This window comes from Bubalus kerabau, chromosome 8 (genome assembly GCF_029407905.1).
Source record: "Bubalus kerabau isolate K-KA32 ecotype Philippines breed swamp buffalo chromosome 8, PCC_UOA_SB_1v2, whole genome shotgun sequence".
NCBI classification, from domain to species: Eukaryota; Metazoa; Chordata; class Mammalia; order Artiodactyla; family Bovidae; genus Bubalus; species Bubalus kerabau.
Window position 1 is genome coordinate 47,063,875 of NC_073631.1, and position 24,376 is coordinate 47,088,250.

The window sequence follows — 24,376 nt, forward strand, 5'->3', positions numbered from 1 at the left end:
TTTCTTCCTCCTAGATTCATCTTCTGGATGTCTGAATGCCTTGGCTCAGCAGGGTGCCATAGATGTTTATGTCAGCCAACTGGGAAAAGTGGAATTGAAAGTCCATAAAGGTTAGCCAAGTGGAATGTTTTATTTTGACATATGATATTAGGAAGATTTTATGTAACATTCAGGAAACAGATGGTCAAATTATCTTATCTACACTGACAGAGATTTCAAATAAAATTTTTCTCTGTTAGAACCTGATTTAAAGACTGAAATAAATACTGGCCCTCTAGACCAATGCTCTTTGAAACTTTTGGAATTGATGGCCATGAAGACTATCTTTTTTTCTTTTTGTATTACAAACAAAAATGTTGTAATTTATTGACTGTTATTTTGGAATTTTTCAGTTGAATGTCTGAAATAAATACTCTTTGGAGGGAAAGAGTTTTCATACATTCTTTTGGTAGCTTTCCTGCTCCCTTGTAAGAGGACTTCTCAGGCCATTATACTAGAATAATACTTTTAAAGGTATGATCCTAAAATAAATGTGTCACCAAGAAGGTCCTCTAAAGTGATTAACTAAGTCTCTTGTATCAGGGGTCCCCAACCCCTGGGCCATGGACCAGTAGTCGTCCCTGGGCTGTTAGGAACTGAGCTGCACAGCAGGAGGTAAGCAAAAGACCAGTGAGCAAAACTTTATCCCTATTTACAGTCACTCCCCATCCCTTGTGTTTTGGCCTCATCTCAGGAAAACAAGCTCAGGGCTCCCACTGATTGTGCATTATGATGAGCTGTATAATTATTTCATTATATATCACAATGTCATAATAATAGAAATTAAGTACACAATAAATGTAATGTACTTGAATCATCCTGAAACACCACCCTCTGACCCCGGTCTGTGGAAAATTTGTCTTCCACAAAATCTGTCCTGGTGCCGAAAAGGCTGGGGACTGTTGTAGTTTCAGACTTATGATGTGTCTCTTTCTGTAATCTTATTTCTAATACAAATAGGCTATTCTAAGAGTTCAAGTCTTTCATGAAAAATTATATACTTTTTAATCACCTGAAGGCTGAATATACAAGTCTTTGTATGCATGCATGCACATAGATGTACACATGCATGGTGATAAGTGACTTGGGGACTTGAAGTAGCTTGGCTATAGGGGCTTAAGTGATCTGGGTTCAGAAAGTCAAGAACCATACCTCTATATAAAAAATTTTTTAGAGAAAATCTGGAAGCTCTTGCATGTAGACGAGAACATGCCTATGTTTATAACAAGGAAAAACCTCCATAGAGAACATTTGTTCCTGTTGTTAGTAATTTCTTTATCATGTTGGTTTAGTACTTTTTTTTGTTCAATGAGGCTCTCAGTATCAAAATGAAACTATAAGCATAAATATGTGAAACTGAAGTTATTGCTGATACACAGGTATTATTTGATTTCTCAGGATCATATTGTTTTCCTTTTAAATAAGATAATATTATGTTCTCACTAAATATCTAAGAGCTTCAATAATACTATTTAGGATATTTTGTAAATGTCAAAAAATTCATATAATTGCATTCTTAAATTGTGAAGACCCAAGGAGAAAAACTGTTACTACATTTACTGTAACTAGTAACAGAGTAAAAACATAGTTTTGGATAGCTCTTACATGGAAATCATTTACTATTTTGTATGAATGGGCAAAAAAGTAAAAGCGAACAAAAAGCATTGTTAATCTTCATCCACTTGAAGTATTTTTAACTATTATTTGGATTGTTTTTCCAGTAACTTACTGGAATAGCACTTGATATTGCAAGATTTGATTGGAATTACAATTTTATGTTTTCATCTGTCAGGACCATGATACTGGCAGGAGTGTAAAGATAACTGGAAACAAAGTTTTCTATCTTAATTCAGGTCTCTTAATTCTCACTCGACTTGGGAGCACTAACTTTCTGGAGTGATGGAAAGTTTTCACAATTCTGTTGCTTACTAGTGAGTAAAGACATCTGGAATCCTTTCCAGCTCTGCCACTGTCTTGCTGAAGGGTTTAAAAGCCAGCCACTTGAGTCTCCTCCACTGTCCTTTCAGCCCCTGTAGTCATTTTGCCAGGTGAAAAAAACTGTCACAATGCTTATTTCCTCTCTTCCTATGAAAGTTAACATGGTGACCTGATGAATTCATTTGAAAAGGCTATGTTTAGGCTTGAGAGTCAGAGTCGCATCTGAGTACTGACTTTTCCACCTAAAATTTTTCCTTAATAAAGCCTTTAATCTTAACCATATAATATCCCTTCAATAAATGATGCTATTGTTAGTATTCACTTTTTAATTTTTAAAATACAGTATTGATGTCAGTAGCCATGAAGCAGTTTTTGAAGTGAAAAGAGGTTGAAGATATAATAGGTGCTGCCCTTTCTAAAGAAGATAGTGTTAGAGATGGCACTTAGGGTAGAGCTTTCAAAAATTGTGAAACTTCATTCACAGGTAGGAATGGAGTTTTGATAGTGATAGTTTTTGCTCTTTAAGGCTGTGGAGAGATAAGGATAGAACTCTTTGCATCATTTAACATTTTTAAGACTCCCACAGATTTACAATCCCTTTATTTAAGAACAGAAAAAAATGTTTTTAAAATTATCACATTTGATGTATTTAGAGATAAAGTTTTAAAACCTTTAGAAAAGGTTTTTAAAATCCATTATTTTCTACATTTTAAACTATATTTGGTAGAAGAACATGTATCTTCTATTTATCCTGACATTTTCCTAGTTTGCTTTTGAGTTTTCCTAAAGCCCTCATTTGTTTTTGTGGGCAGCTTCTATTTAAGTAGCTGACATTGAAACTCTGAAAAGCAATTTGTTTTTTAAATAAGATAAACCAATTGTAGTAATGTGCTTTGTTCCCCCCTTTTTGAGGAGTAAATACTGAAGTTCATCAGTTTTAACCCCATTTCCAGCTCCCATTAGAAAGGTTGAGAAGATAGAGAATTACTTAGGGAAACGTAAGCTGATGTTAACCAAACTGGAAAGCACACAATGACCCATAAACAAAAGCCTTCTAGAAGAAGTCTTTACAACATTCACAATAGTCGTCATCCTGACCTTCTTTGTGGACAGAGATGAGGTTACTGTTTTATGGGAAGGGCCTCTTATTTATTTGATATGTAAGAAATGGAGAAAGAAAACTCTTGAAATGAGAATGTACTGGTGAATTTTCACTGCAACCCATGTAATTGTTTTGAAAAATGAGTCCTTCTTAACAGGTGTTTTGTTGTTGTTTTGGTAAGATTGTAGTAGAAATAAAGTTGAGTGTCTTGCTTCAGGTACCCCAAAAGAAGTCTGTAATCCATTAAAAGAAACATTAGTGAGTTGAAATCTAAATATTCCTTTTTAAATTTTTGTTATTGACCCTCCCCTCCACCACAAACAAGGTACTATTGAAAGCATAAGAGCTCAGGGTTCTAGTTATGTTACAGTGATCAGTGAGATCACAAGTCTGGTAATAGAGTGAGGTAGCAGTGTATGAAATACTGCAATGATGAAGAGCACTGGTTTGTTGTCATTGCAGTGGATCTCAATTCTAGCAATAGCTGTCATGGAAACTTGAGCAAGTTCTTACCTGTAAAATTGGGATTACAGTAATACCTCATAAAGTTGAGAGGGAAGTTAAAAGATGATGTAATGAAGGTGTCTGGCTCTTAGTAAATGCTCAATTAATGGTAAATTCTGTCTATAAGCTGCATGTCTATTAAACTCACTTTTCTGGTATTGGACAAGCTGACTAAGACTATTGGTAAAAGAAGAAATAGTAGTTCATGATGGCCTAGTGGCTCATACTCTTGACAAAAGATACTGTGATTGCCTTGGGAATAAGAGATGTTGACCACCTGAGAGTGAGGAAAAGGTATTGCTATTTAAATCAAATATACTGATGAGTAAAGACAGACTATTGGGAGCAATGTTACTCTTTAAATAATTTTTATAATAGTCTCCAGTACTTTTTATTTCTTTGCATTAAATAAGCTCTCCATTAAATTCATCACAGGCTCTATTCTTGTCAAGGTTCCATCTTCTCTTCAAGCTTATTTACAGTTATCAGGGAAAGAGATTGATGTGAACTCAGATGTCCATGTTGAAGAAATGAATGAAGCTCATCAAGATGATGGTGTGATAATTACTGGTAAGGAGACTGCATTTTGCTGTGTAAGATGAATAGTCATTGTCCATCTATAAGTAGAAATATGCTACTTAACTGCAGCTTTAGTCTTTTATTCTTTTCTGTTGTCACATAGTGATGTTTGACACATTTTTCTTCTAGCTGCTTATCGCTAATACAATTGCAGGCATTTAGTCCTGTCATTGGATAAAGTAGATTTTAGAAACTTTCCTATCAAAGAGATTTCATTTATACATTCATCCATCAATATAAATTTGAGTTGCTTCTACCTCTTGGCTACTGTGAATAATGTTGTCATGAACATGAGTGTGCGAACTTAGCCTTTAAAAGGAAGGCAATCTTGTTATATGCTTACAACATCAGTGCACCTTGAGGACACTACAGTAAGTGAAATAAGCCAGTCATAGAAAGGCAAATAATGTCTGATTACGTTTACATGGGATAGGTAAAGAATCGAAATAGAGAGAGAGGAAAATGGGGAGTTGTTCAGCAGGTATAGTTTCAGTTTTGAAAGATGAAAAAGTTCTGGAGATCTGTTGCACAACAATGTGAATATACTTAACACTACTAAACTGTAGATTTTAAAATAGTTAAAATGATTATAATTTGATAAAATGACTAATTTTTGATTATAATAAAAAACAAAATAAAATGGTAAATTTTATTTTCTGTGTTTTTTACTATAACCAAAAATCTCTCTTTTTTTATTTTCTGGCATAGTTGCTTTCTAATTCTTGGTCTTAAAAATAAATTACAGTTGACCCTTGAATAACAGAGAAATTGTGGTCATTGGTCCCCCACCTGAGTGCAAAGTCAAAATTCCAGCTGTAGCTTTTCAGTCAGTCCTCCATATTAGTGGTTCCACATCTGTAGATTCAACAAACTGCAGATCATGTAGTAATGTCATATGTATTATTTTTTAAAAAATCTGTGTGTGAGTGGATTCACATAGTTCAAACTTGTGTTCTTCAGTTTGAACTGTAAACACATATATTGTAAGATACGAAGTTAACTTGGTATAATTGTAATAAAGAAATAGGAGTTTGGTATGTTATTGTACACATTGTAAACTTGATCTTTTAGTTTGACAAATTCTTAATTCCAAAAATATATAAAGTTTTTCCATGTTTTTTCTAATTACCTTTGGCTATACTGATAGCTGATACTACCTCAGAAAATATTTATGGTATGGATAATACATTTATATAGTAAAAAAAAAAGTAATAAGTAATGCCGGTGAACTTCTCCTTTACATCTTACCAGAGTGTAATTGCGACAGACACTGAAATCACCATGAGGTTTTGATATAATTTTATATATATATATATATGCAAGATTGTTTTAAATTGCTGGTCTCTTACTTTCCTGCGTTTCCAATATCCTGCATTTGCACTATCCTCATGGTTGCTGGTTTTGATATCATATTTGTGTGTGAATGATTCCGTATCTTTATTTTATGTTTGTCTTTATTGGTGAGCTTTCCTATTTGTAATTTGTTTCTAATTTTGGCCTTTTCTTTTCCACATAAAGAAGTTCCTTCACCATTTGTTTCAAAGCTGACCTGGTGGTGCTAAATTCTCTTAACTTTCGCTTGTCTATAAAGCTTTTGATTTCTTCATCAAATCTGAATGAGAGCCCTGCTGGGTAGAGTATTCTTTGTTGTGGGTTTTTCCGCTTTCATCACTTTAAATGTATCATGCCACTTCCTTCTGGCCTGCCAAGTTTCTGCTGAAAAAATCAGCTGATAACCATATGAGGAGTCTATGTTATTTGTTGCTTTTCTCTTGTTGCCTTTAATATTTTCTCTAATTTTTGTCAGTTTGATTAATATGTGTCTCAGTATGTTCTTCCTGGGTTAATCCTATAATGGACTCTTTTTACTTCTTGGACTTGAGTGTTTCCTTTCCTGTGTTACAGAAATTCTAAACTATTATCTCTTCAAATATTTTTCCTCCCTTTTTCTTTCTCTTCTCCTTCTTGGACCCTTATAATGTGAATGTTGGTGCATTTAACATAGAGATCTCTGAGTTTGTCTTTATTTCTTTTCATTCTTTTTTCTCTATTCTGTTCCACAGCAGTGATTTCCACCAATCGGACTTCCAACTCACTTACTCATTCTTCTGCCTCATTTGTTCTGCTTTGATTCCTTCTAGTGTATTTTTCATTTCAGTTATTATATTGTTCATCCCCATTCTTTAAGGCTTCTAGTTCTTTTTTTTTTTTAATTTTATTTTATTTTTAAACTTTACATAATTGTATTAGTTTTGCCAAATATCAAAATGAATCTGCCACAGGTATACATGTGTTCCCCACCCTGAACCCTCCTCCCTCCTCCCTCCCCATACCATCCCTCTGGGTCGTCCCAGTGCACTAGCCCCAAGCATCCAGTATCGTGCATCGAACCTGGACTGGCAACTCGTTTCATACATGATATTTTACATGTTTCAATGCCATTCTCCCAAATCTTCCCACCCTCTCCCTCTCCCACAGAGTCCATAAGACTGTTCTATACATCAGTGTCTCTTTTGCTGTCTCGTACACAGGGTTATTGTTACCATCTTTCTAAATTCCATATATATGCGTTAGTATACTGTATTGGTGTTTTTCTTTCTGGCTTACTTCACTCTGTATAATAGGCTCCAGTTTCATCCACCTTATTAGAACTGATTCAAATGTATTCTTTTTAATGGCTGAGTAATACTCCATTGTGTATATGCAGAGTACCATAGCTTTCTTATCCATTCATCTTCTGATGGACATCTAGGTTGCTTCCATGTCCTGGCTATTATAAACAGTGCTGCGATGAACATTGGGGTACACGTGTCTCTTTCCCTTCTGGTTTCCTCAGTGTGTATGCCCAGCACACAGGGATTGCTGGATCATAAGGCTGTTCTATTTCCAGTTTTTTAAGGAATCTCCACACTGTTCTCCATAGTGGCTGTACTAGTTTGCATTCCCACCAACAGTGTAAGAGGGTTCCCTTTTCTCCACACCCCCTCCAGCATTTATTACTTGTAGACTTTTGGATCGCAGCCATTCTGACTGGTGTGAAATGGTACCTCATAGTGGTTTTGATTTGCATTTCTCTGATAATGAGTGATGTTGAGCATCTTTTCATGTGTTTGTTAGCCATCTGTATGTCTTCTTTGGAGAAATGTCTATTTAGTTCTTTGGCCCATGTTTTGATTGGGTCATTTATTTTTGTGGAATTGAGCTGCAGGAGTTGCTTGTATATTTTTGAGATTAGTTGTTTGTCAGTTGCTTCATTTGCTATTATTTTCTCCCATTCTGAAGGCTGTCTTTTCACCTTGCTAATAGTTTCCTTTGATGTGCAGAAGCCATGTCTTGTATCCTCTCAGTCCATGTACCACTCATTTTCTGAGATCTTGGACCATCTTTACTATCATTTCTATCAATTCTTTTTCAGGTAGTTTGCCAATCTCCACTTCACTTAGTTGTTTTTCTGTAGTTATATCTTGTTCCTTTGCCTGCGACATAATTTTGCTGCTATCTCATTTTGTCTAACTTTCCATGTTCATGGTTTGTTTTTCTCAGGATTGTAGTTCTTCTTGGTTCTAGTATCTGCCTCCTGGGAGGTGAAGTTGGCCTAAGGTCTTGGGTAGGCTTCCCGGTGGGTGGAACTGGTGCCTGCCCACTGGTGGGTGGAGTTGGGACTTGTCACTCTGGTGGGCAGGGCCATGTCAAGGAATGTATTTATAGTCAGCTCTTGGCTCAGGACCAAGAAATGGAGTAGCTCTCATGGTCAACAAGAGTCCAAAATGCAGTACTTGGATGCAGTCTCAAAAACGACAGAATGATCTCTGTTTGTTTCTGAGGCAAACCGTTATAATATCACAGTAATCCAAGTCTGTGCCCCAACCAGTAATGCCGAAGGAGCTGAAGTTGAACAGTTCTATGAAGACCTACAAGACCTAATAGAACTAACACCCAAAACAGATGTCATTTACATTATAGGGGACTGGAATGCAAAAGTAGGAAGTCAAGAAACACCTGGAGTAACAGGCAAATTTGGCCTTGGAGTACAAGATAAAGCAGGGCAAAGGCTAATAGAGTTTTGCCAAGAAAACGCCCTGGTCATATCAGACACCCTCTTCCAACAACACAAGAGAAGACTCTACACATGGACATCACGAGGTGGTCAACATTGAAATCAGATTGATTATATTCTTTGCAGCCAAAGGTGGAGAAGCAAAAACAAGACCGGGAACTGACTGTGACTCAGATCATGAACTCCTTATTGCTAAATTCAGACTTAAATTGAAGAAAGTAGGGAAAAACACTAGACCATTCAGGTATGACCTAAATCAAATCCTTTATGATTATACAGTAGAAGTGAGAAATAGATTTAAGGGACTAGATCTGGTAGAGTGCCTGATGAACTATGGATGGAGGTTCATGACATTGTACAGGAGATAGGGATCAAGACCATCCCCAAGAAAAAGAAATGCAAAAAAGCAAAATGGCTGCCTGAGGAGGCCTTACAAGTAGCTGTGAAAAGAAGAGAAGCGAAAGGCAAAGCAGAAAAGGAAAGATATACTCATTTGAATGCAGAGTTCCAAAGAATAGCAAGGAAAGATAAGAAAGGCTTCCTCCTGGATCAATGCAAACAAATAGAAGAAAATAATAGAATGGGAAGGACTAGAGATGTCTTCAAGAAAATTATGGATACCAAGGGAACATTTCATGCAAAGATGAGCACAATAAAGGACAGAAATGGCATGGACCTAACAGAAGCAGAAGATATTAAGAAGAGATGGCAAGAATACACAGAAGAACTGTGCAAAAAAGATCTTCATGACCCAGATAACCACGATGGTGTGATCACTCACCTAGAGCCAGACATCCTGGAATGCAAAGTCAAGTGGGTCTTATAAAGCATCACTATGGACAAAGCTAGTAGAGGTAATGGAATTCCAATTGAGCTAATTAAAATCCTAAAAGATGATGCTGTGAAAGTGCTGCTGCACTCAATATGCCAGCAAATCTGGAAAACTCAGCAGTGGCCACAGGACTGGAAAAGATCAGTTTTCATTCCAATCCCAAAGAAAGGCAGTGCCAAAGAATGTTCAAACTACTGCACAACTGCATTCATCTCACACGCTGGCAAAGTATTGCTGAAAATCCTCCAAGCCAGACTTCAACAGTACATGAACCATGAACTTCCAGAGGTTCAACCTAGATTTAGAAAGTAAGGCAGAGGAACCAGAGATCAAATTGCCAACCTCTGCTAGATCATCAAGAAAGCAAGAGAGCTCCAAAAAACATCTACTTCTGCTTTATCGACTATGCCAAAGCCTTTGACTGTGTGGATCACAACAAACTGTGGAAATTCTTAAAGAGATGATAATACCAGACCACCTGACCTACCTCCTGAGAAATCTGTATACCGGTCAAGAAGCAACAGTTACAACTGGACGTGGAAAAACAGACTGGTTCCAGTTTTGGAAAGGAGTACATTGTATATTGTCACCCTGTATATTGTATGTTGTCACCCTGCTTATTGAACTTCTGTGCAGAATACATCATGCGAAATGCTGGGCTGGATGAAGCACAAGCTGGAATCAGGATTACCAGAAATATCAATAACCTCAGATATGCAGATGACACCACCCTTATGGCAGAAAGCGAAGAACTAAAGAGCCTCTTGTTGAAAGTGATAGAGGAGAGTGAAAAAGTTGGCTTAAAACTCAACATTCAGAAAAGAAAGATCATGGCATCTGGTCCCATCACTTCGTGGCAAATAGATGGGGAAACAGTGGAAACAGTGTCAGACTTTATTTTGGGGGGCTCCAAAATCACTGCAGATGGTGACTGCAGCCATGAAATTAAAAGACCCTTGCTCCTTGGAAGAAAAGCTGTGACCAACCTAGACAGCATAATAAAAAGCAGAGACATAACTTTGCCAACAAAGGTCCATCTAGTCAAAGCTATGGTTTTTCCAGTGGTCATGTATGGATGTGAGAGCTGGACTATAAAGAAAGCTGAGCGCTGAAGAATTGATGCTTTTGAACTGTGGTGTTGGAGAAGAGTCTTGAGAGTCCCTTGGAATGCAAGGAGATCAAACCAGTCAATTGTAAAGGAAATCAATCCTGAATTGGAAAGACTGATTCTAAATCAAAAACTCCAATACTTTGGCCATGTGATGCAAAGAACTGACTCATTGGAAAAGACCCTGATGCTGGGCAACATTGAAAACAGGAGGAGTAGCGGACGACAGAGGATGAGATGGTTGGATGGCATCGCCAACTTGATGGACATGAGTTTGAGTAAGCTCCGGGAGTTGGTGATGGACAGGCAAGCCTGGCGTGCTGCAGTCCATGGGATCACAAAGAGTCTGACACGACTGAGGCACTGAACTGAACTGAACTGGCTCAGGACAACTTTATGCAGCCTGTCTGCTGATGGGTATAGCTGTTTCTCTAGCCCCCACCCAACCCCAGCCTCCCTACCCACCCCCCAACCCCGCCATTAGTTGTTTGTCCTGAGGCATCCCAGCACTGGAGCCTGCAGGCTTTTAGTGGGGTTGGGTCTCAGTGTCAAAATGTTGACCTCCAGCAGAGTTCACGCGGATGATGATTGTTCACTGGGGTGTCCGCCGCTAGTGACCTTGCCTCCACAGTGAGCCACAGCTGATCCCTGCCTCCACCGGAGCCCCTTAAAAATCCACCAGTAGGTCTGGCCTAGGCTTCTATGAAGTCACTGGTTTTTCCTGGGTGCGCACATGAAACCTGTGTGCACTCTCTGAGAGTGGTCTCTGTGTTTTCCCAAATCCTTTGGAGCTCCTGTACTGCAGCCCTGCTGGCATTCAAAGCCAAATGCTCTGGGGGCTCCTCCTCTTGATGGCAGACCTCCAGACTGGGGAGCCTGATATGGGGCTCAGAACTCTCACTCCTATGGGAGGACCTCTGTAATGTAATGATTTTCCAGTTTGTGGGTCACCGATTCAGTGGGTATGTAATTGGATTATGTTGTGAAAACTTCTCTTATACCATCTTGTTGTAGCTTCTCCATCTTTGGATATAGAATATTATTTTTGGTAAGTTTGAATCTTTTGTTGATGATCGCTTAGCAGTTAGTTGTGGTTTTGGTGTTTTCATGAGAAGAGATGAACTCAAGTCCTTCTGCTGCACAATCTTGTCTCTAGCGCAGAGGACACTGAAATGAAAGTGTGTATGTGAATGTATGCTGCAGGCTTACCCGTGAGATTTCTTGAGAAAAAGGAAGTATTTGTGGTGGTGATGATGGCAGTGGGGTGTCTTCTTGAGATCAAGTTTCACAATAATTAACAGCCACTATATTAAATCTTGGCAGAGAGTAGAGATTATTTGGGGGAAGGGAGAATTTTTTTCCTCAAAAGTAAAGGAATTTATTTAATGACCAAAAAAAACCAAGTTTTTGTCTTAGATATTCATTTTATATATCATAAAAGTTAAAAAGGCAGTCTGAAAATCATAAAATATTAGCAAAAAGTGTAGCAGTAGTAAAAAATAACACCTGTACAATTTCAGATTAACTCTGTACTTAATGGTCAGACTCTTGGTTACACAGAGAAAATCTGATGAAAATTTTAAGGTTAAATGTGGTAAGAATCAGTTTCTTGTGATATGATATCTTGAATTTGATAAAAAACCAATAGAGTTACCTTTTTTGGCCCTCTTAATGTAAAGTAATAATACAAATTTATTTAATAATGCTCTGAATGATAGCATAATCAAATTATTTTGCATGTTAGAATTTTGAATTATAAATATTTTTTTCACTTTTTATTCTATAACTCATAAAATCATGCATTTCTGAAATTTAGATTTAGTTTAAGTTCCTTTTCAAAACCCTGTTCTCATCATTTCAGCCTTTAAAAAAAGATCTCATTATATCCTCTAAGAATACCTAGTAGTCCTGTCATTAGATAAAATCATTATTTGCAGACCTGATATCTTTTATTAAGTTCTTGCCCATTTCCATTCCACTAAACAGGTACCACTTCAAACTTAATATAGGTAAAAACATATATTATCTTTTACTAGGCTAGTTCTTCCTCCTCCTGTCATCTCTATTTTCCTTTTTTTGGTCAGTCACTCAAAAAAAAATTTATTGAGTCAGGTACTGCTAGAAACTAGGAGTGCAAAGACAAGGTAATAAAGCACAGTCTCTCCAACATATGAGAAGCTTATGTCCTAGTGAAGCAAGATAGACAAACCAATGAATATAATAAAGTGGAATAAATGTTGTAATAAAGGTATGTGCATGGTACCGTGAGAGCATGAAAGTGACATGTCTAAATTATACTAGCATTGTGAATTTGAGGAAGTAAGACAAGTTCAATAGAGTAGAGTGTAGCGAGTGAGGGGCAGAGTGGTATGAAAGGAGGCTGGAGAGTTCCAAGAGAGATCAGATCATAGAGGGCTAATTTAGCTTTTATAGCAAATGCATTCAAAGGCACTGCAAGGTTTCAATCTGGAGTTCATATAATCGGATCTGTGTATTAGAAAGATCACTGAACTTCCTAGTGGTCCAGTGGTTAAAATCCACCTGGCAGTGCAGGGGACATGGATTCAAACTATCATCTGGGAAGAGTCCACATGCTGCGGGGCAGCTAAGTCCATGCATCACAACTAGTGAGTCTGCATGCTGTAGAACCCATGCTCTGCAACAAGAGATGCCACCATAATGATAAGCCCATGCACCACAACTAAAGAGTAGCCCCCTCTTGCCACAACTAGAAAAGGCCCCTGCACAGCAATGAAGACCCAACACAACAACAACAAAAGAAAGATTACTGAATGTTGAGTGGGGGAACATTGGAAAGGACAATGGTGGGTGAAGGAAAAGTTAATGATAATTAACAGATTATCACAGTAATTTCAGGGAAAGAGTTTAGTGGCCTGGACTCCATAATGATCTATTTTAAACCAAACAAGTAAATGCTGCTGCTACTGCTAAGTCACTTCAGTCGTGTCTGACTCTGTGCGACCCCATAGACGGCAGCCCACCAGGCTCCCCCGTCCCTGGGATTCTCCAGGAAAGAAGACTGGAGTGGGTTGCAATTTCCTTCTCCAATGCATGAAAGTGAAAAGTGAAAGTGAAGTCATTCGGTCATATCCGAATCTTCGCGACCCGATGGACTCTAGCCTACCAGGCTCCTCCATCCATGGGATTGTCCAGGCAAGAGTACTGGAGTGGGGTGCCATTGCCTTCTCCAAAACAAGTGAATAAAAAGCCTTAAATAAGTTTTGGTTGAAAAACATAGATACAGGTATACCTCATTTTATTGTACTTTATTATACTTCACAGATACTGTGTTTTTCACAAATAAGTTTTGTGACAATTCTGTGTGGAGCTTGTATATTGGTGCCATTTTTTCCAGAACATTTGCTTCCTTTGTGTCTCTGTATCTCACTTTGTTAATTCTCGCAGTATTTTAATTTTTAAAATTGTTATTATATGTGTTTTGGCGATCTGTGATCTTTGATGCTACTCTTAAAATTGTTCTGGGACACCATGATGATCCCTATGAGACATTGAACTTAATTGATAAAGGTTCTGTGTCATCTGATTGCTCCACCAATTGGCTGTTCACCTGTCTCTCTCCCTCTCCTCAGATCTCCCTGTTTCCTGAGAGACATTATTGAAATAGGGTAATGAAATAACCCTGCAATGGCATCTAATAAGTGTTCAAGTGAAAGGAAGAGTTGAAGTGAAAGGAAGGAACTTCAAGTGAAAGGAAGAGTCCTAAGCGTTCAAGTGACAGGAAAAGTTGCATATCTCTCACTTTAAATCAAAAGCTAGAAATGATTAAGCTTAATGAGGAGCACATGTTGAAGCCAAAATAGGATGTGAACTTGGCCTCTTGCACTAAACAGGTAAACAAGTTATGAATGTGAAGGAAAAGTTCTTGAAGGAAACTAAAAGTGGTACTTCAGTGAACACATGAATGATTAGAAAGTGAAACAGCCTTATTGTTGATACGGTGAAAGTTTTAGTGGTTTGGAAAGAAGAACAAGCCACCCACAACATTTCCTTAAGCCAAAATCTAATCCAGAGCAAATCCGTAATTCTCTCCAATTCTACAAAGGCTGAGAAGGATGAGGAAACTACGAAAGAAAACTTTGAAGTTAACAGAGTATTGTTTAAGGAAAGAAGCCATCGTAAAAGTGCAAGGTGAAATAGCAAATGCTAATGTACAAACTGTAGCAAGTTATCCAGAAGATCTAGCTAAGGTAATTAATGAATGTGACTACACTAAACAATAGATTTTCAATGTAGAAGAAACAGCCTTACATTGGAAGAAAATTCCATCTAGGACTTTCATAGCTAGAGAAGTCAATGTCTGGCTTCAAAGCTTCAGAAGACTTTATTAGGGGCCAATGCAGCTGGTGACTTAAAGTTGAAGCTAGTGTCCATTTTCCATACCAAAAATCCTACACAGCTTCAGAATTATGCTTAATCTACTCTGCAGGAAAGACTAGAGATCTCTTCAAGAAAATTAGAGATACCAAGGAAACATTTCATGCAAAGATGGGCACAATACAGGGCGGAAACAATATGGACTTAACAGAAGCAGAAGATATTAAGAGGAGGTGGCAAAAATACAAAGAAGAACTATACAAAAAAGATCTTAATGACCCAGATAACCACGATGGTGTGATTACTCACCTAGAGCCAGACATTCTGGAATGCGAAGTTAAGTGGGCCTAAAGAAAATAGAAAAAGCAACAGAATTCCAGAAAAACACTATTTCTGCTTCATTGAATATGCTAAAACCTTTGACTCTGTGGATCACAACAAACTGGAAAATTCTTCAAGAGATATGAGTACCACCTTACCTGCCTCCTGAGAAATCTGTATGCAGGTCAAGAAGCAATAGGTAGAACTGGACTTCAAATAATGGACTGGTTCCAAATTGGGAAAGGAGCACATCAAGGCTGTATTTTGTCACCCTGCTCATTTAACTTCTATGCAGAGTACATCATATGAAATGCCAGGCTGGATGAAGCACAAGCTGGAATCAAGATTGCCAGAGAAGTACAAATAACTTCAGATATGCAGATGACACCACCCTTATTGCAGAAAGCAAAGAAAAACTAAAGAGCCTCTTGATGTGAAAGAGGAGAGTGAAAAAGTTGGCTTAAAACTCAACATTCAGAAAACTAAGATCATAGCATCCTGTCCTACCTCTTCATGGCAGATAGATGGGGAAATAATAGAAACAGTGACAGACTTTATTTTGGGGGTCTCCAAAATCAATGCAGATGGTGACTACAGCCATGAAATTAAAAGACACTTGCTCCTTGGAAGAAAAGCTATGACCAACCTGGACAGCATAATAAAAAGCAGAGACATTACTTGACTGACAAAGGTCCATTTAGTCAAAGCTATGGTTTTTCCAGTTGTCATGTACAGATGTGAGAGTTGGACCATAAAGAAAGCTGAGTGCTGAAGAATTGATGCTTTTGAACTGTGGTGTTGGAGAAGACTCTTGAGAGTCCCTTGGACTGCAAGGAGATCCAACCAGTCCATCCTAAAGGAAATCTGTCCAGAATATTCATTGGCAGGACTGATGCTGAAGCTGAAGCTCCAATACTTTGGCACCTCATGTGAGGAACTGACTCATGGAAAAGATGCTGGGGAAAGATTGAAGGCAGTAGGAGAAGGGGACGATAGAGGATGAGATGGTTGGATGGAATTACCAACCTGATGGACATGAGTTTGTACAAGCTCTGGGAGTTGGTGACGGATAGGGAAACCTATCCCATCACCTAACCTATCCAGGGAAACCTGGCGTGCTTCAGTCCATGGTGTCAGATTCGGACAGGACTGAGCGACTGAACCTAACTGACTCTGCCTGTACTCTAGAAATGGAACAGCAAATCCTGGGTTTGTTTTGCACATCTGTTTACAACACGGTTTACTGAATATTTTAAGCCGACTGTTGCTACCTACTGCTCAGGAAAAAAAAAAAAAAAGAAATTCAAAATATTGCTTCTGAGACAATGTACTTGGCCACTTAAGAGCTGTGATGGAGACATACAATGGTGTTAATATTGTTTTCCTGCCTGCTGATACAACATCCAAGTTGATGTGGAGTAAATTCAACTTTCAAGTCTTACTGTGTAAGAAATAAATTTCATAAGGCTCTAGCTGCCAAAGATAGTGATTCCTCTGATGGATCTGAGCGAAACGAACTGAAAACCTTCTGGAACGGATTCACCAGTCTAGATGTCATTAAGAATATTTGATTTCATAGGAAGAGGTCAAAATATCAACAGTGAAAAGAGTTTGGAAAAAGTTGAGTCAACCCTCATGGATGACTCTGAGGGGTTCAGGACTTCAGTAGAGGAAGTAACTACAGATACAGTGGAAATGCAAGAAAGCTTGAATTATAAGCAGAGCACAGAAAGATATGACTAAATTACTGCAGTTTCATGATGAAACTATAATATTGAGGAATTGCTTCTGTGAATGAGCAAAGAGAGTGATATTTTTGAGGTGGAATCTAGTCCTGGTGAAGGTGCTAGCAGACTTGAAATTATAACAAAGGATTGAGAATATCACACAAATTTAATTGATAAAGCAGGAGCAAGATTTGAGAGGATTAGCTCCAATTTTGAAAGTTCTACCGTGGGTAAAATGGTGTCAAACAGTGTTGCATGCTATGGAGAAATTGTGAAAAGAGGAGTCAGTCAGTAGAGCAAACTTCATTGTTATTTTATTTTAGGAAATTGCCATATCCATTCCATCCTTCAGCAACCACCACCCTAATCAGTCAGCAGCCATCATCATCAAGGCAAGACTCTCTACCAGCAAGAAGATTATTAATTGCTAAAGGGTCAAATAATGAGCAATTTTTAGCAATATTTTTTACTTTACAATTTATAGATTTTTATTATACTTAAAAATGTATCAAATTTTAAATTATGATTATAAATGGATGCTATGAGGAAGATGTATGCTTACTTCATTTGTTATTATATTGAAGCTCTTTAGCCCATTTAATTATTTTTTGTGTTATTATGTCTTATACTCTAGCCCCTGTTTCCTAAACCAGGAAGGACCAAATTGCAGAACAAAGTTTATTTCCTGCTCACAGCCCAAGAATCAGATTTCTTTTGGCGAGTGGCACATGATACACTATGAGATTGGGCCCCAAATGGATCTGTAGGTTGTCTCTGATATTAGATTAAACCCATGAGAGTGGTGATACAGAGAGATTTCAGATAAAGATTTCAGCAGTCTTTTGTAGAGAGAGCTGTATGAACAAGTTATTGGGTTTAGAGAAACCTTTATGCTTCATTTTGATTTCAAAACTGGTGCTCAAAAGTCCACAGATCTCTTTTATGAATTGGATGTAATAATTTAAGAGGTCTTGAAAATCTAAACAGATTGTTTTTTCTGTAGAGATTTTGAATCTGAAACCCAGTTTTGGAAGTAATGAGCAGCTTTATATGTGAGTTGTTATTATAGGCAGCTGAGCTCAGCTCTTCTGGGCCTTCGTTACAGAGTCTGTGAGGCATAGAAACAGAAATACCCTCGCTGCTAAGAGGTCTGGATTGTATCTGTAGCATGATTTCTATGAGAAGCCACACCAGTAAACTTTAGTTCCTAGGGCTCCGGCTTCCCACAGGGTTAGCATGTGTCAGCCTGTAATTTTATTTGATATCCTGCTCCATGGTTTCCCTTGTTGTTGCCATCACTGATAAATAAATGTATGTTGTATAATTCTTAAAGTGATTTATAAATACGTGCTATTCTAAGGTCAAAAGAAAGCCTGGAACTCTTAGACTAAAACACTTACTACTAAAGAGTTATGCACAGTGTATTCTTTAGGATATATTCTCTAATCCTTTTGAGATCCTTGATTCTAAAGTTTTGTGCTCTACCCATATATGGTAGGGCTTCCCTGGTATCTCAAATGGTAAAGAATCTACCTGCAATGTGGGAGACCTGAGTTCGATTCCTGGGTTGGCAAGATTCCCCTGGCATGACAAGGGCATGGCAACCCACTCCCCATAGATAGAGGAGCCTGGTGGGCTGCAGTCCATGGGGTCGCTAAGAGTCAGACATGACTGAGCTACTAAGCACAGCACAGCACGTATATATGGTAAATTGGATAGGTGGTAAATAGCTTAGGTTAGATATTTCTAGAAATAAATTGATTTCTCTGTTAAGTTTTAAACTGGATTCACCAACTTAAATTTGAAACCTCTCCATTGTATATCAAGCCATTCTCTAAGACTAGAAGTGCATGTGGTACAAAGTTCTTTTGTCTTAAAAGAGCCCCAATTTAAATGATTAGAGAGTATTAGAAATAAAGTATGTTGTCAGCCAAACAATTGTTTGTTTGACATTGTCTGCATGGTAGGGAGAGTGGTATTAATTATTACTGGGTTCACTTTATTTTAGTCAAACTGTAAATGTAAAGCATGATAAAAGTAAGTTCATTTGGGATCAAAATAAACTACCAAGTCAGAAGAGAGTTCTCCGCTTGTTTGTATGCCGGAAACTTATATATTTAATGGTATTGTGATTTCTATTGGAAAACTAGTTCATTGGTTGGAAAAGAGGTTGAAATGAGACTAAGCCCACAGGATGCCACTTTTAAGAGCTAGAGGCAATATTTTCTTTCCAAACAAGAAAAAAAAAGTCTAGTCTTTTGATATGACTCATAGGAATAACTTTTTTAGAACACACAAGTTTTGGTTTTCTTCCAGTTTATAGCATTTGGAGAAATGCTGATTTGTCAGTCATGTAGATGTGCTTCAGGATGACAAGGAAGAAATTTGGTAACATTGAAGAATGCTATAGGTTTATGGCTGGCTGCTTAAAAATACTTTGACAGAGAGTTAATGTAGAAACTGCCTTCAGATTATTTGTGCTTTTATGGTATTTTTGTTTCTCCATTTTGTTAAAGTTTAAGATCCTGGGAGTGTAATAGATAGACATCAGATTTGTTTGTTAAGGTTTACCAAAAAACGAAGATCAGGTTTTGTTTCTATTCATCTGCAAACTTTACATGTTAAGGACAGATTGTAAATGTAAGATTTTTCAGGCTACATATGGTTTCTGTTGTGTATTCTCTTTTGTTTTTTATAACCCTTTAAAAATGTAGAAGTCATACTTAGCTTTTAGGCTATAAAAACAGGCCTCAGGCCAGATTTGGCCTGTGGGCCATAATTTGCTGACTCCCTAGACTAGAGATCAAAGTGCAGACCCCAGTCTTAGAGCATCTAAATTCTGTGTGTGATGCCTAGGTTTGTTTCTTTTTAAATTGTTTTGTTTTCATGTTTATTTTGGTCATTCAAGAAAGACTGAACTGTAGCCAAATCTCACCCTGAGGAAACTCTTCCCAGTAATGAAGAAAAAAAGATTTGTGCACATTGAAGTATAATAATGTAAAATTTAAGAAACAGTACAGCCATAGAAAATTTAAGATAGCACGTGAAAACACAAAAATATGTTCAATATCGCTAGTCAATCGTGAGATATGAATTAAAACCAGAATGAGATGCTACTTCATACCTATTAGCATGGCTAAAATAAGAAATACTGATAATATCAAATACTGGCAAGGATGTGGAGAGATTGGGTCTTTCCTGCATTGCTGTTGGGTGTGTAAAATAATATAGCCACTCCTGAATTCAGTCTGGCATTTTGTTAAAAAAAAAAACAAAAAAACTAAATGTGAAACTACCGTATGATCCATATGACATTCCTGGGCATTTACTTTAGAGAAATGAAGCTTAGTGTTTCACATAAAAACCTGTACACAAATATTCATAGCTTTATTTGCAATAGCCCCAAACTGGAAAGGACTAAAATATACTTCTACCAGTAAATTGTCACACCATACAACGGAGTACTGTTCAATAGTGAAAAAGAGCAATCTATTAATACAGCTTTGCTAGAACTTAAAGGCATTATGCTGAGTGAAAATAGCCAGACTAAAATTGAATTTCTAGAAATGAAAGCTGCATTCATTATCTGAGATGAGAAATACAGTTGGTGGAATTAGACACAGAATAATATTTCTTGGGCAAAACTGATTAATTGTATACTTGCTCAAAGCCTAGTCTACTGTTGACTTTGTCATTATCCATGATAATTGAGAGAAAATACAATGATGGGCAGCATTAAAACTAGCTCAAAAATACTTTCTGGTAGAAATTTGTTAAGATGTCCTGGGTTGCACTTTTGTCAAGGGAAGACTGTATGTAAACAGTTTAAGAATGTTGACAACATTAAAATATTCAGTATGTGCTTGTGTTTTGTATTAGAGCTTTTGTTTGTGAAACACATAAAATAATAAGATTTCAAAGTAATTATTTTCATGCTTTTTCTTAAGTGTATAATTTATTTTCTTAGCCAGCTGGTAAGCTTTTTGAGGATATTAGCATGTCTATACATTGTTTACAGAGAAGGCAATGGCACCCCACTCCAGTACTCTTGCCTGGAAAAATCCCATGGATGGAGGAGCTTGGTAGGCTGAGTCCATGCTAAAGGTCAGACACCACTGAGCGACTTCGCTTTCACTTTTCACTTTCATGCATTGGAGAAGGAAATGGCAACCCACTCCAGTGTTCTTGCCTGGAGAATCCCAGGGACGGGGGAGCCTGGTGGGCTGTCGTCTGTGGGGTCGCACAGAGTCGGACACGACTGAAGTGACTTAGCAGCAGCAGCATACATTGTTTAAACCTCCCTAAGATACTTAGCATGGTGCTTCCCACTTTGGGTGGTCATTAGTGTTTATAATGTAAAAGAGGGAATCCTTCAACTGTGATGCAGTTAAATTTAATTGGTTCCTAATAAGACAGCATCAGAATTATCCCTCTGAACCCAAGGTAAATAAAGTCAGTTACAGGGCTTGGAGTGGGGAGTGCTGGGGTGGGTGGCAGGAAGAAGCTCACCTTAGCCAAGATGTTTAAGCCTGTTTTTAAACAAGAGACAGAAATTTTGCCAGTTACTCCTTACAGCCCTATCTTTGTCCATGGCTAATGCTGATTAGATCAGGTTCATTTTGGGTTAAATAATGTATTCAGTTCAGTTCACTTGCTCAGTCGTGTCTGACTCTTTGTGACCCCGTGAATTGCAGCATGCCAGGTCTCCCTGTCCATCACCAACTCCCGGAGTTCACTCAAACTCACGTCCATCAAGTTGGTGATACCATCCAGCCATCTCATCCTCTGCCATCCCCTTCTCCTGCCCCCAATCCCTCCCAGCATCAGAGTCTTTTCCAATGAGTCAACTCTTCACATGAGGTGGCCAAAATACTGGAGTTTCAGCTTTAGCATCAGTCCTTCCAAAGAACACCGAGGACTGATCTCCTTTAGAATGGACTGGTTGGATCTCCTTGCAGTCTGAGGGACTCTCAAGAGTCTTCTCCAACACCACAGTTCAAAAGCATCAATTCTTTGGCGCTCAGCTTTCTTCACAGTCCAACTCTCACATCCGTACATGAGCGCTGGAAAAACCATATCCTTGACTAGACGGACCTTTGTTGGCAAAGTAATGTCTCTGCTTTTGAATATGCTATCTAGGTTGGTCATAACTTTCCTTCCAAGGAGTAATCTTCTTTTAATTTCATGTCTGCAATCACCATGTATAATACCTCTGAATTAGGTATTTGGAAATCAATCAATCATATAAATGTCCAACTTGAATATTTATATACTTGGGTAAATTTGAACATGGCAGATTTTGAGAGCAAATGCATAAGTTTAAAAACATCCTGAGAATAAACTTTTTTCCCAATTAATGGAAGCCAAGCCACATGAGGATAGAATAGTCATTTCCCATTTATTGGTCAAAAAATATTACCTGATTTTCATTGGCAAAGGGAATTAAAAAAGGAACAAGGTTTCTGCAACTCCAAGTTCCAATCCATGTTACAAGATTTTTGTAGGAAGGAATTTATAAACTTTACAAATTAGAATTAGAGTCTCCACAGATTCAACCCAAAGTTCAGAGCTTTTAGTAAACTACTTATTGGCAAGAGAAAGCTCTTTTCCAGCAAGCTAAATGGAACTTTATAAACTGTCTTGCTTGTGAGTATTTTTCATAAGCTATAATCACTTGTGTGTTCAGTTTGTTAGTAGTAATAGCACTGTGCATGTTCTCTGTTGCTGCAGAAGGAAATAGGTAGATTTGGCTTCTCTTTCCATAAGCAAGCAACTCATGATTGGGGAGGTAAAAGGTCTTACTTTTTAAAAGATTTTACCTCCCCAATCATGAGTTGCTTGCTTATGGAAGGGAGAAGGGGATGACAGACAATGAGACGGTTTGATGGCATCACTGACTCAATGGCCATGTTTGAGCAAACTCTGGGAGATGGTGAAGAACAGGGAAAATGGGCTTGCTGCAGTCCATGGGGTCACAGAGAGTCAGAAATGACTGAGCAACTGAACAACAAAAGATCTTAGGTATTTGGGAAACCCTTACTATTTTTGACACTTTACTATTGTTGCTAAAATATGTAAAAAAATAATAGTTCTAATTATTCCTGGTTGTTTTAACGATTGGTATTCAGAATTACCAAAGAATTGATGCTTTTGTACTGTGGTGTTGGAGAAGACTCTTGAAAGTCCCTTGGACTGCAAGGAGATTAAATCAGTCCATCCTAAAGGAAATCAGTCCTGAATATTCATTGGAAGGACTGATGTTGAAGCTGAAGCTTCAATACTTTGGCCACCTGATGTGAAGAACTGACTCACTGGAAAACACCCTGATGCTGGGCAAGATTGAAGGCAGGAGGAGAAGGGGATGACAGAGGCTGAGATGGTTGGATGGCATCACCGACTGAAGGACATGAGTTTGAGCAACCTCCGGGAGATGGTGATGGACAGGGAAGCCTGGCATGCTGCAGTCCATGGGGTTACAAAGAGTCGGACATGACTGAGCAACTGAATTGAACTGATTGCGAATTACCAGTTCATTCCTCAATGTTTGTTTTAATTACTAGAAAAAGAAATTATACTATAGAAAAACTGTTGGTTATAGATACCTTGAAATCATGATCTATTAAATGTAGTACAGGCACAAAAAGATGAAGAGATTAAAGTTGACAAAATTGTGAATCCCTTAGTAATGAAGATTAGAGGAAAAAGAGAAGCCTCTAACACAAAGATTCACCAGTTGAATGAGAAAGATTTTCAGCAGTTTCATGAGAAACTGGGATATGATGATACTGGAAATACAGCAAAAGAAATGGAAGGAAAAATCTCCAGAGGAAGTCATTGAATACTCAACTGTCTTTTGTGAAAGATGCAATAAAGAAATAGACAAGATTATGGCTCAGATCAAAGGGGAGAGGCAAGAATTCAGAGGGTTTGTATCAAAGAAAGATACAAAGTCTTAACACAAAGACTGAATGGTACAAAGTACCTTTTCAGCAGGTGAGAACATCATATATACTAAGGAAGGAGAAAACTATAGTAGAGAAGAGAGTTTGTTTCCTTGATTTGTGTGCTTGGATTCAACAAAGAAAATGTATATGATGAATTCAAACAGTGTATTCACAATATTCCTCAGTTCAGATTTGACTGGTTTCTTAAGTCCAGAATTGCAGTGGAATGCCAGAGGTATAACACCTTAACTACCTTGATTGAAAGAAAAAAGAGAACTAGAAGACTAGAGACGGAGAAGGCAATGGCATCCCACTCCAGTACTCTTGCCTAGAAAATCCCATGGACAGAGGAGCCTGGTGGGCTGCAGTCCATGGGGTCGCTGAGGGTCGGACACAACTGAGCGACTTCACTTTCACTTTTCACTTTCATGCATTGGAGAAGGAGATGGCAACCCACTCCAGTGTTCTTGCCTGGAGAATCCCAGGGACGGGGGTTCCTGGTGGGCTGCTGTCTATGGGGTCGCACGGAGTCAGACACCACTGAAGCAACTTAGCAGCAGCAGACTAGAGATGGCAAAAAAACAAACAAACAAACAAACAGGTGAGCACAATGATTGCCATAGCTCATTAGCTTGAGAGTTTCTAGGCTGTAGGGCAGGGAGAGGGGTAACACAGGCAGAGCCCAACAGATTCACCACGTGGAAGAGATAAGGGCTGCTAAAGTTAACAAGAGAAAGTTCCAGAGTGAGCTGGGTTATATGGGGTGCCCATGACTATTTAGCAAAGTATGGATCAGCGTGTGTATAAGGAAACCACCTGAAACATGCTACAATGTGATCAAACCTCAAAATAATTATGCTGAAAGAACC

At 38.1% G+C, this 24,376-nt stretch overlaps 1 protein-coding gene across 1 annotated transcript in view; it reads left to right on the plus strand.

The window, feature by feature from the left end:
- FAM185A (family with sequence similarity 185 member A) overlaps nt 1-24,376 on the plus strand; it is an 83,282-nt gene that overhangs the window by 51,527 nt on the left and 7,379 nt on the right. The window contains exons 6-7 of the mRNA XM_055590166.1: nt 15-110; nt 4,019-4,153. Coding sequence (XP_055446141.1) covers nt 15-110; nt 4,019-4,153 — 231 coding nt within the window. The remainder of the gene's footprint in view (nt 1-14; nt 111-4,018; nt 4,154-24,376) is intronic.